At 42.0% G+C, this 12,450-nt stretch overlaps 1 protein-coding gene across 2 annotated transcripts in view; it reads left to right on the forward strand.

The window, feature by feature from the left end:
• Positions 1-5,111, forward strand: part of EDAR (ectodysplasin A receptor) — a 131,493-nt gene extending 126,382 nt beyond the window's left edge. For both annotated transcript variants that reach the window (XM_075852653.1, XM_075852654.1), the window contains one exon: positions 174-5,111. In XM_075852653.1, the coding sequence (XP_075708768.1) occupies positions 174-508 (335 nt within the window). In that variant the 3' untranslated portion in view covers positions 509-5,111. The remainder of the gene's footprint in view (positions 1-173) is intronic.
• The last annotated feature ends 7,339 nt before the right edge of the window (positions 5,112-12,450 follow it).

The following is a 12,450-nucleotide window of genomic DNA, read 5'->3' on the forward strand; positions in this document are numbered from 1 at the left end:
TATAAAGTTGATATGGGGCACGCAGCGAAGAGGGACAAGCAGTACTTCCCTTTCTTATTAACATGTGAAAACTGCAGGAATACGATGAGTTTTGATATGGGGTCATGCCAAAATTATATCCCAGTCTGTAGAATGCTTCCAAGATATAAAAGATATGTATTATCTTTCATTAGGTCTTAGCCCTACAGAACTGCCATTTGACTGTCTGGAGAAGACGAGTAGAATGCTAAGTTCTACTTATAATACAGAAAAGGCAATAGTGAAAACGTGGCGCCACCTTGCTGAGAGTTTTGGCTTGAAGAGAGATGAAATTGGAGGAATGACAGATGGACTTCAGCTTTTTGACAGGATCAGTACAGCTGGGTACAGCATCCCAGACCTGCTTACTAAGTTGGTACAGATTGAAAGACTGGACGCAGTGGAATCTCTTTGTACAGATATTGTAGAGTGGGCACAAGCTACTCCAACTATCACACCACCAACAGCGCCTAATAATGAAAGTTTATGAGGAGACGTTGGACTCACGATGGACTATTATAATGGAATGTAGGAGGACAGATCTTCCCCCTGATGATGATGAGGATGATGCTGAGCCACCATCTTGGCTAGGCACTACAAGAGGTCATGAACGGGCACTTAAGCCATGATATGTAGCATCACAAAGCATATATCACTTTGTAGGAGTAAAAACAACATATAAAACTCTTTCTAATGAAGAGTGAAAACATTTGAGGACAGTCACCACTGAATAACATTATTTAATACTTATTTTCTTAAACCTGAATACAGAAGGACTATTTCTCTAGGATTTCTAGTTTCTGATTAATCAAGGACGTATCTTAAACAATCCACTTGCATTTATACAGGTTTTTTCAGCTGGAACTCTAGCGATGTTTCCAAGTAAGATGACTATTTTTTCACCTATGCTGTAATCTCACATCTCAGAATGTTTTGTTAGTTATTTAAGACAATAGGTCATTTTGATTCTGGTTTATTTCATTAGGTCTCTCATTTCATTATCCCAAAATGTTGGAATCGATATGTAATAAAGCCACCTAAAGCAATAGATGGCATAACTACAGGTAGCAAACTGGACAGCAGTGTTTCAAATAACTAAATCATGAGATATTTAACCAGTGTAAGGCCTAGACCTTAGTTTTTAATACATATATATTGGTAAGTGACCTCATTTGCATAAAGCAGTTAATTTATATAGGCCATGACAAAGTTCTATTCTCATAAAACCCCATTAGGGGGTTATGGCTTCTGTTCATAACAGAGCCATGATAGCCATGATAATCTATTTACAAGCAGACCACAATGAATCCTGATGGATCCCATTGACTTGGGTTCATTAATTTAACAGCAAGAATAGTCCTGCTAACTGCGCTATTCTTGCCGCCAAAAATACCTGCACCCAGTGGAAAAAGTGCCAACACAAAGAGAGCCTAAGCCCAATCCATTTGCTTTTTTCCGCATAAAATGACATAATTTGATTAATTTCAACATGTTTTATACTCTTCATGAGGTGTTATTTTATTACAAATGTATTGATAATGACTTCTATTTAAACTGCAATCTATTATTGTTAGTGTCCTATTGGTCATAGTGATTGACACCTATCAACCGGATCCATCCTCCCAAAAAAGCTATCTGGTCCTGAATTTCGTACTTACAGTTGCAAGAATATTTAAGAAAACCCTTTGGAATTACTTGGATTTCTGGATTGATTACTAATAAAATGTAGTCTGATTGTTATCTAAGTCACAAATAAAGACTAACAGAATCTAACTAAACTAAAACCACACAAACAGCTGTAATTTTCATGTCTTTTATTGAGCACATTGAGTAAACAGCCACAGTGCAGGGAGAAAAAGTAAGTGAACCCTTAAATGTAATAACCTGCTGATCTCCCTTCAGCGGCAATCACCTCCACAAAACGTTTCCTGTAGCTGCAAATAAGATTTGCACAACGTTGAGGAGGAATTTTGGACCATTTATCCCGGCAAATGTGTTTGAGTTCATCAATATTCCTGGGATGCCTTCCCTGCACAGCCCTCTTTAGGTCATGTAACAGCATCTCAATGGGGTTAAGGTCAGGATTATGACTTGACCATTCCAAAACACAAATCTTCTTTTTAACTATTATTTGGTTGATTTACTGGTGTGCTTTGGGTCACTCTCTTGTTGCACCACCTAACATCTCTTCAGTTTGAGGCTGTGGACTGCCCTTACATTCTGCTGTAAAATGTTTGATACACCTTTGATTTAATTGTTCCTTCAATGATCACATGGTGTTAAGGCTCTGAGGCAGTAAAGTAGCCCCAAACCATGATGTTTCCTCCACCATGCTTCACAGTTGGGACGAGGTATTGGTGTGCAGTGTTTTTTTCCTCCAAACATAGCATAGTGCATTTCTGCTAAAGAGTTCCACTTTTGTTTCCACTGTCCATAGAACATTTTACCAGAAGCATTATGGAACATCTAGGTGGCCTCGGGCAAACTTGAGATGGCAATGATTTTTTTTTCTGTACAGCAGTAACTTTCTCGGTGGTGTCCTTCCATGAACACCATTCTTATTCAGTGTTTTTCTTAATAGTGGACACGTGTTTGTAGAGTGTTCAATAGATATTTTGCTGTTACCCTTGTGTTCTTTGTCACCCCTTTCAGAATTGCCTGTTGTGCTCCTATAGTGATCTTAACAGGATGCCCACTTCATTTGTAGACAATTTGTCTAACCGTGGATCGACGTACAGCCAGGTCATTAGCAATGCTTTTGTTGTCTTTTCCAGCTTCATGTGTCCCTATAAAACCTTTTTTGAGTTCTTCTGAAAGTTGTTTGCCTCGAGGCATCGTTCACACTAACCAATCTTGATTGAGAACCGATTTGTCAGAAACCAGCTTTGTGTGCCTTCCTCAACCCCTTGCTGCCGCAGGCCTTTTTTCGGTGTTTCATTTTTCCTTCCAATCTTCCAAAAGCCATAACTTTTATATTTTCCATGTGTATAGCCATTTGAGGGCTTGTTTTTTGCCAGACGAGTTGTAGCTTTTCACGGCACCATTTATTGTAGTGTATAATGTACTGGGAAACTTTCATTGTGCGGTGGAATGGAAAAAACAGGATTACCACTATTGTTTATCGGTTTTTGTTCCTACTTTATTCTGCAGGTCAATATAATTATGGCGATACCAAATTTATATACTTTTTCTATGTTTTAATACTTTTACAAAGAAAAAAGGAATTGTTAAAAAAAATGCGTTTTGTGTTGCCATATTCTCAGACTTTTTAGTTTTTTCATCAATTGAGCAGTGTGAGCGCTTTCTTTTTATGCAGGGTGAGCTGTAGTTTTTATTGGTACCATTTTGGGGTACATACGACTTTTTGATCACTTTTTATTTCATTTTTTGTGGGATATCATTCAACAAAAAGACCGTGCAGGTTAAATAATGTTATTTTGTAATAGTTCTGACTTTTACGGACACGGCGATACCAATTATGTTTATTTTATTTATTTAGTATTTTTGTGTTTTTTACTTTTTTTTTTATTAGTTGCCCTAGGGGACTTGAAATAGTGATCAATGGATCACTTTCACAATATAGTGCAATACGTATGTATTGCAGTATATTGTGTTTTGTACTGGCTCAAATTAAGTCCTGCCTCTGGCAGGACTTAATAAGAGCAGGGAAATTGCCGACCTGGGGGCCTTCATTAGGCCCCCAGGATATCATGACAACCATCTGCACTCCGCGATCGTGTCACAGGGGGGCCAATGAGCTGTTAGAGGGGGCCGCCTCCTCTTTCTAATTGCTCAGATGCCACGGTGACCATGGGTGACTATTGGGTTTCACAGGGCGCAAAGCACCTGTGAAACCCACACTTTCAATCTCATCTCCTTTATAGAAACACCTTTTGCCAATTAGCTCTTGGAGATGTCATTAACACAGAGGTTTACTAACATTTTCTTCCTGCAATGTGGATGTTTACTCAACGTGCTCAATAAAAGACATGAACATTACAGCTGTTTGTGTGGTATTCGTTTCGTTAGATGGTGTTTCTTCTATAATTGGGACTTAGATGGAAATCCGACCACATTTTATTAGTAATCAATACAGAAATCCAGGTAATTCCAAAGGGTTCACTTACTTTTTTTTGCCACTGTACTACTACAATATTACATTCTTCACATTTTGTCATGGTACCCACTACTGAATATAGTCATTTGCCATTTCAAAACAGGCCTGGAAAATACTTAATATAATGACATACTGTACAACAATTTAAAAGGTGTTGTCTGATGAACACAGACCCTTGTTAAATAATAGCATGCCAGTTAACCGGTCATAAGCTATGTATCAGAAACCCTGTGGCCAGACATACATCTCCATTTTAGTTACTGAAGCCTTTGCTTTGTGTTTGAGTAGCAGAGGGTAGCTAACTTTTCTTGTACCAGAAATAATCATTGGCGGAAGATTTCTGCCCACCTAATAGATGCAATTTATGACAGATTTCTTCTGTGTACAATGCCCTAAATATATATTATATTTTGGGAACCCCTGCTATGGAACCCTTAGTAAGTGCAGATTGGGAAATGTAGGGGTTAGGAAAATGTATTGCCTTCAATCTGAACACGCACACATTAGAATATTGCCTTTACAGCATAAAATATGGAGCAGGCCCTAGTTGATTCTGTCCAACATTGAATAAAATAATTGATGCCAAGGATAATGTTAAACAAAAACAACGGCTCCTGGGTCCTGACTAGTAACCCAGGAGATTAATATATTTTTATGTATTAAATGAGAATGTGTTTGTGTTTATTCACATTTGAAAATGATTTGTATATTTATTTGTACATTATTGTGAGTAGATCACGAGATACATTTGTAAGTAAGGAAGGATGTATTGGTTAAAACTCATTTGCACCCTTGTGATGGTTCACCAGCTAACATTATATCGTGTGCACCTAATGAGATATTCGGTTTGACCAAGTGATGTTCCATAAGATTTACAGTTTTGATAACCCAACTTAAAGTGATCTGAATATTTTTTTATTCGAACTTATCAAAGATTTCCACTTTGCAATAAACAGTAAAACTGATCTGGTGTGAATGTGGCCATTTTGCCTGCTGTTGCTTTGGGCTTCGGTGTCCGTCTGCAGCCTGTGCACAGAAACAATCCCTGGACCTGCTTCTGCACAAAAGCTGTGAACACTAGCAGCCGGAAGCTATAGATGAGACTAGGTATGCTTAGAAGCTTAAATAGAAGGTGGAAGGTGGCTGTAGCCACTGGCAACAAACCGAAAATAATTGAGAAAATGGCAGAAAACAGAACTTAAATCTTGAAAACTCTTATCCACACGTTGAATACGTTTTTCACATGCGTCGTACTGAAAATGACTGAAGATTGTTGGTGTGTGTATTCACTCTAAAGAAGTTATCACACACAGGCCCATAATAAACCATGTAACTGTACTTTTACATGAGCTGGTGGTGCCATACCATTACCACAGCAAAGATTTTGTAAAAATTGCATGTAAATAGATTCTCTGTTCGGGTATCACATGTACAAAAAAGACCTGACAAACTGCAATAGCAGATTTAATATGCGGCTTTCAATGCAATGGGTTTTTCCATTAAAACCACATTAAAAACACAAAACCACTACAAACAGGATATGCTTTAGTTTTAAAGATCAAAAAAATGTCCATAAAAGCGTGTGTTTTTTAACAAGACTGTGTGAATTGGATTTTATCCACTTCTTGCACTACAGTGTAACATCTGACTGCTATGGTCATTTATAGCAGTGAGAAAAATGCGTCAGGGCCAAGTGTGAATATGGAAAGGTTAGCTTTAACTTTTTATTTTTACATTTAGGATACACATTATTTGTAAATGATTTATTCGACAAGCAACAAAACGGAGTTTGGAATTAATATTCTCTTTTACGGCTCAATAATGAATCCTTGTGATGTAAAGAATGTTTGAAAAATGGACCAGATGTGTCCACAGATTTTCAATAAAGCCAGGAACTTTCCTTTTTTTTAATATAAATTGACCTTTCACTGCAGAAGATAATAAAAGCAGAATATTATGCATGCGTCTGCTACATTTGAAGTAAAATATTAAGTACGTTTTTCTCTTTGTGATGTTTAGCTGTGGTTTTCTTTCATCTTTATGTTCAATCAACTCATCGCATGATACAAGCACAGTGAGGACAAACACTGGCAACAGGACGAGGCTCAGGTTAACCACGTTATATATTAGGAGGTAGAACATCTACTCATTCTATATGGAAGGTTAAGGCAACGTAAAATTAATTTGACATAAAAGACTATAGGGGATCATTTCCATGTTACGTGTAAACCAGAGAACACACTGAAGAAGAGTTTTATTTGTCTTAACATGTTTCTAATTCTAGTGAAACCTCTTCAAAGATCACCTCTCTGAAAATCTGTCACAGGAAATCTGGTCACGATAAGGGGATGGTCTCTCAGTTTCACCATATACTATGCGTACTCTCCATCTTCTTTGGACCCTAAGAGTTATGGTAGTACCACACACTGATATCGAGACATCCGGTTTAGGTAGGTTAGTAGATAGCAGAAAAACAAGGAGCTCAGTTTTTGAAAGATTCAGTTTAAGATAAAAAGAGGACATGATGTTAGAAACAGCAGACAATCATTGGTGTTTCGTAGTAGGGCACGGGTGATGTCACTGAAAGAGGAATATCATTTGGTGTCATTAGCAAAGAGATGGTACTGGATACCAAATATGCTAATGGTTGGTCCAATAGCAACTACGTAGAGAGAAAAAATGGGGGAACGAGGACTGAAACCTGAGGAACCCAAATAGTAAGGGGAAGAGGATAGTGAAGTAGTGCCAGCAAATGATACACTGAACGTAAACCAAAAGAGATCAGTGTTTTTAAGACAAATAGATTGGAGAATATTGAGTAGGAGTTGGTGGTCTACAGTGTCAAACGCTGCAGAAATAACTAGAAGTATCCATAGAGAGTAGTTGCCCTTAGACTTAGCCGTCAGGAGATCATTTGAGAAATTGGTAAGGGCAAAGTTAGAAGCGCAGGACGAATCAAGCTATTTTTTTTTTCAGTAATGGGGTTAGAAAAGCATGTTTAACCCCTCCTTTCCTCCGCACCCATTTTTTGGATTTTCATTTCCACGTTTTCTTCCCGACCTTCCAAAAGTCATAACTTTTTTTATTTTTCCGTAGATCTAGTCGTATAAGGGCTTGTATTTTGTGGGATGAGTTGTAGTTTTTTACGGCACCATTTATTGTACCAGATAATGTACTGGGAAAAAAATGCTTTGTGGGGTTGAATGGGGAGAAAAAAACGCAGTGATTACTCCATTGTTTTTTGGGTTTCCTTTTTACAGAATTCAGTATAGTAAAAACAACATGTCAACTTCATTCTGCGGGTCGATACGATTACGGCGATACCACATTTCTATAGTTTTTTTTATGTTTTACTTACTTTTGTTTTGTGTCGCCATATTCTAAGAGCCATAACTTATATTTTTCCGCCGATTGAGCGGTGTGAGGACTTATTTGTTGCAGGGCAAGCTGTATTTTATATTGGTACCATGGGGTCCAAGACTTTTTGATAACTTATTTCCTGAGAGATGAGGTGACCAATAAACAGCGATTGTGGCGGTTTAAATTTTTTTACGCAGTTCACCGTGCGGCTTAAATAATGTTATATTGTAATAGTTTGGACTTTTACTGACGCGGCGATACGAGCTATGTAAAAAAATATTTAACATTGCTTTTCGGGAAAAATGGAAAAAGGGGGGCTTTTAGAACTTCTAATATATATATTTTTTTCTATAATAAAATATTTAACGGTGTTTAACTTTTTTTATTAGTTCCCCTAGGAGACTTGAATCGCTTGCATGATGTATTGCAGTATATTATGATTTTTACAGGCTTGTATTAAGCCCTGCCTCTTGAAGGACTTAATAGGAGCACAATGATGGCAGACCTTGGGGCCTTCATTAGGCCCCCAGGCTGCCATGACAACCATCGGGCACCCCACGATCAAGTCGCGGGGAAGAGTGTTGACACAATCGTTGCCAAACTGATACCCTCCCAGGGAACTTATCCAGTTCCAAATCATAGGTTCCAATCATCCAATTATATAAGTTATAGTCATAGGTTATAGGAGATACATAGCTAACAAATAGCATTAATATACTTGTCTTAAGGCAACAGATGACTTCTTATTCACTAAATGGATTCTTTAAGATACAACATGGAGACTCCATGCAAGATGGATGCTCCACAAAATTGAATAATTGAAACATATTTTAATCCCTTTCACATTTCCCACCTTTTGTTTATTTGAGGACATTTTGTATCCAAGCCAGGTACTTAAAAGAGGTCCCCCCTTGAGGACTTACCTAACCTTTGCAGCTCATCCCTTTGGCATGTCAACCAAATTTCTTCTCATACTTGCTTCACTCAAAGGGGTACCATTTTAGCCTTTGCTGCGAAGAATTGCAAAAGTTTTGTCATGCCTCAAAATATAAGACGCAGAAGCAAAGTTAATGCAATACATAGTAAAACAATTTGCAGGACACTGTGGAGCAACCCATTATCCATCCACCAACACCCCTACACCAGGTAAAGGTGTTGAGCCATGACAACCAATCTTGCCACTCCAGGCTACAATCATATTTGAACTTACCTTTCCTGAACTCTTCCTTTATTTTCTTAGCTTGCTCTATGTCATACTTGACCTGCATAATGCCAAAAAGGTCTATATAATGGCAACATGCTGGGCCAACTACTAGGCATATGCCCCCTTGGGCAGCATTCAAACCATCAAACACAATCGGCAACATTGTCAAATATTTCAACTAACTAGATAGAAAACACGTTACATGGGTTTGCTAGCAAAAGGAATGCAGTGGTCTGTTAATATATATATAAATGCTCCCCATAGCTACCCCCACACCGTTTAATGCCCCCTATAGCTGCCACCACACCATATAATGCCTTGCAGAGCTGCCCCCACACCATATAATGCTCCCATAGCTGCCCCCACACAGTATAATGGCCCCCGTAGCTGCCCCCACAGTATAATGCCCCCCCACTCCCTCCCATACACAGTATAATGCCCCCACTCCCTCCCATACACAGTATAATGCCCCCTCCCTCTTCCTTTATTTTCTTAGCTTGCTCTATGTCATACTTGACCTGCATAATGCCAAAAAGGTCTATATAATGACAACATGCTGGGCCAACTACTAGGCGCATGCCCCCTTGGGCAGCATTCAAAACATCAAAAACAGTCTGCAACATTGTCAAATATTTCAACTAACTAGATAGAAAACCCGTTACACGGGTTTGCTAGCAAAAGGAATGCAGTGGTCTGTTAATATATATAAATGCTCCCCATAGCTGCCCCACACCGTTTAATGCCACCTATATCTGCCCCCACACCGTATAATGCCCCCCATAGCTACCCCCACACAGTATAATGTTCCCCATAACTTCCCCCACAGTATAATGTCCCCCTCCCTCCCATACCTAGTATAATGTCCCCCTCCCTCCCATACTTAGTATAATGCCCCCTCCCTCCTATACCTAGTATAATGCCCCCTCTCTCTTCATACACAGTATAATGCCCCCGTCTCCCATACACAAAATAATGCCCCCCCTCCCTCCCATACACAGTATAATGCCCCCCTCCCTCCCATACACAGTATAATGACCTCCCTCCCATACCTAGTATAATGCCCTCACCCTCCTATACCTAGTATAATGCCCTCACCCTCCCATACCTAGTATAATGCCCCCCTCCCTCCCATACCTAGTATAATGCCCCCCTCCCTCACCTAGTATAATGTCCCCCCTCCCTCCCGCCCCCGCACAGTATAATGCTCCCCATAGCTGGCCCCAACACAGCATAATGACCCCCATAGTTACCCCCACACAGCATAATGCCCCCATAGCTACCCCCACACAGCATAATGTTCCCCATAGCTTCCCCACAGTATAATACCCCCCTCACTCCCATACACAGTATAATGCCCCCCTCCCTCCCATACACAGTATAATGCCCCCCTCCCTCCCATACACAGTATAATGCCCCCCTCCCTCCCATACACAGTATAATGCCCCCTCCCTCCCATACACAGTATAATGCCCCCTCCCTCCCATACACAGTATAATGCCCCCCTCCCTCCCATACACAGTATAATGCCCCCTCCCTGCCACACAGCATAATGTTCCCCATAGCTTCCCCACAGTATAATACCCCCCTCCCTCCCATACACAGTATAATGCCCCCCTCCCATACCTAGTATAATGCCCTCACCCTCCTATACCTAGTATAATGCCCTCACCCTCCCATACCTAGTATAATGTCCCCCTCCCTCCCATACCTAGTATAATGTCCCCCTCCTCCCATACCTAGTATAATGCCCCCTCTCTCTTCATACACAGTATAATGCCCCCCTCCCTCCCATACACAGTATAATGCACCCCTCCCTCCCATACACAGTATAATGCCCCCCCTCCCTGCCATACCCAGTATAATGCCCCCCTCCCTCCTATACCTAGTATAATGTCCCCCTCCCTCCCGCCCCCGCACAGTATAATGCTCCCCATAGCTGCCGCCACGCTGCATAATGACCCCCATAGTTACCCCCACGCAGCATAATGCCCCCATAGCTACCCCCACACAGCATAATGTTCCCCATAGCTTCCCCACAGTATAATACCCCCCTCCCTCCCATACACAGTATAATGCCCCCCTCCCTCCCATACACAGTATAATGACCTCCCTCCCATACCTAGTATAATGCCCTCACCCTCCTATACCTAGTATAATGCCCTCACCCTCCCACACCTAGTATAATGCCCCCCCTCCTTCCCATACACAGTATAATGCCCCCTCCCTCCCATACCTAGTATAATGCCCCCCTCCCTCCCATACCTAGTATAATGCCCCCCTCCCTCCCATACCTAGTATAATGCCCCCCCTCCCTCCCATACCTAGTATAATGCCCCCCTACCTCCCATACCTAGTATAATGCCCCCCTCCCTCACATACCTAGTATAATGCCCCCCCTCCCTCCCGCCCAGTATAATGCTCCCCATAGCTGGCCCCAACACAGCATAATGACCCCCATAGTTACCCCCCACACAGCATAATGTTCCCAATAGCTTCCCCACAGTATAATGCCCCCCTCCCTCCCATCCACAGTATAATGCCCCCCTCCCTCCCATCCACAGTATAATGCCCCCCTCCCATCCACAGTATAATGCCCCCTCCCTCCCATACACAGTATAATGCCCCCTCCCTCCCATACACAGTATAATGACCTCCCTCCCATACCTAGTATAATGCCCTCACCCTCCTATACCTAGTATAATTCCCTCACCCTCCCATACCTAGTATAATGCCCTCACCCTCCCATACCTAGTATAATGCCCCCCTCCCTCCCATACACAGTATAATGCCCCCCTCCCTCCCATACACAGTATAATGCCCCCCCCTACCTCCCATACCTAGTATAATGCACCCCCTACCTCCCATACCTAGTATAATGCCCCCCCCTACCTCCCATACCTAGTATAATGCCCCCCTCCATCCCATACCTAGTATAATGCCCCCCTCCCTCCCATACCTAGTATAATGCCCCCCTACCTCCCATACCTAGTATAATGCCCCCCTCCCTCACCTAGTATAATGCCCCCCTCCCTCCCGCCCCCGCACAGTATAATGCTCCCCATAGCTGGCCCCAACACAGCATAATGACCCCCATAGTTACCCCCACACAGCATAATGCCCCCATAGCTACCCCCACACAGCATAATGTTCCCCATAGCTTCCCCACAGTATAATGCCCCCCTCCCTCCCATACACAGTATAATGCCCCCCTCCCTCCCATACACAGTATAATGCCCCCCTCCCTCCCATACACAGCATAATGTTCCCCATAGCTTCCCCACAGTATAATACCCCCCTCCCTCCCATACACAGTATAATGCCCCCCTCCCTCCCATACACAGTATAATGCCCCCTCCCTCCCATACACAGTATAATGCCCCTCTCCCATACCTAGTATAATGCCCTCACCCTCCTATACCTAGTATAATGCCCTCACCCTCCCATACCTAGTATAATGTCCCCCTCCCTCCCATACCTAGTATAATGTCCCCCTCCCTCCCATACCTAGTATAATGCCCCCTCTCTCTCCATACACAGTATAATGCACCCCTCCCTCCCATACACAGTATAATGCACCCCTCCCTCCCATACCCAGTATAATGCCCCCCCTCCCTGCCATACCCAGTATAATGCCCCCCTCCCTCCTATACACAGTATAATGTCCCCCTCACTCCCGCCCCCGCACAGTATAATGCTCCCCATAGCTGCCGCCACGCTGCATAATGACCCCCATAGTTACCCCCACGCAGCA

The sequence above is a fragment of the Rhinoderma darwinii genome, chromosome 2, assembly GCF_050947455.1.
Source record: "Rhinoderma darwinii isolate aRhiDar2 chromosome 2, aRhiDar2.hap1, whole genome shotgun sequence".
NCBI lineage: Eukaryota > Metazoa > Chordata > Amphibia > Anura > Rhinodermatidae > Rhinoderma > Rhinoderma darwinii.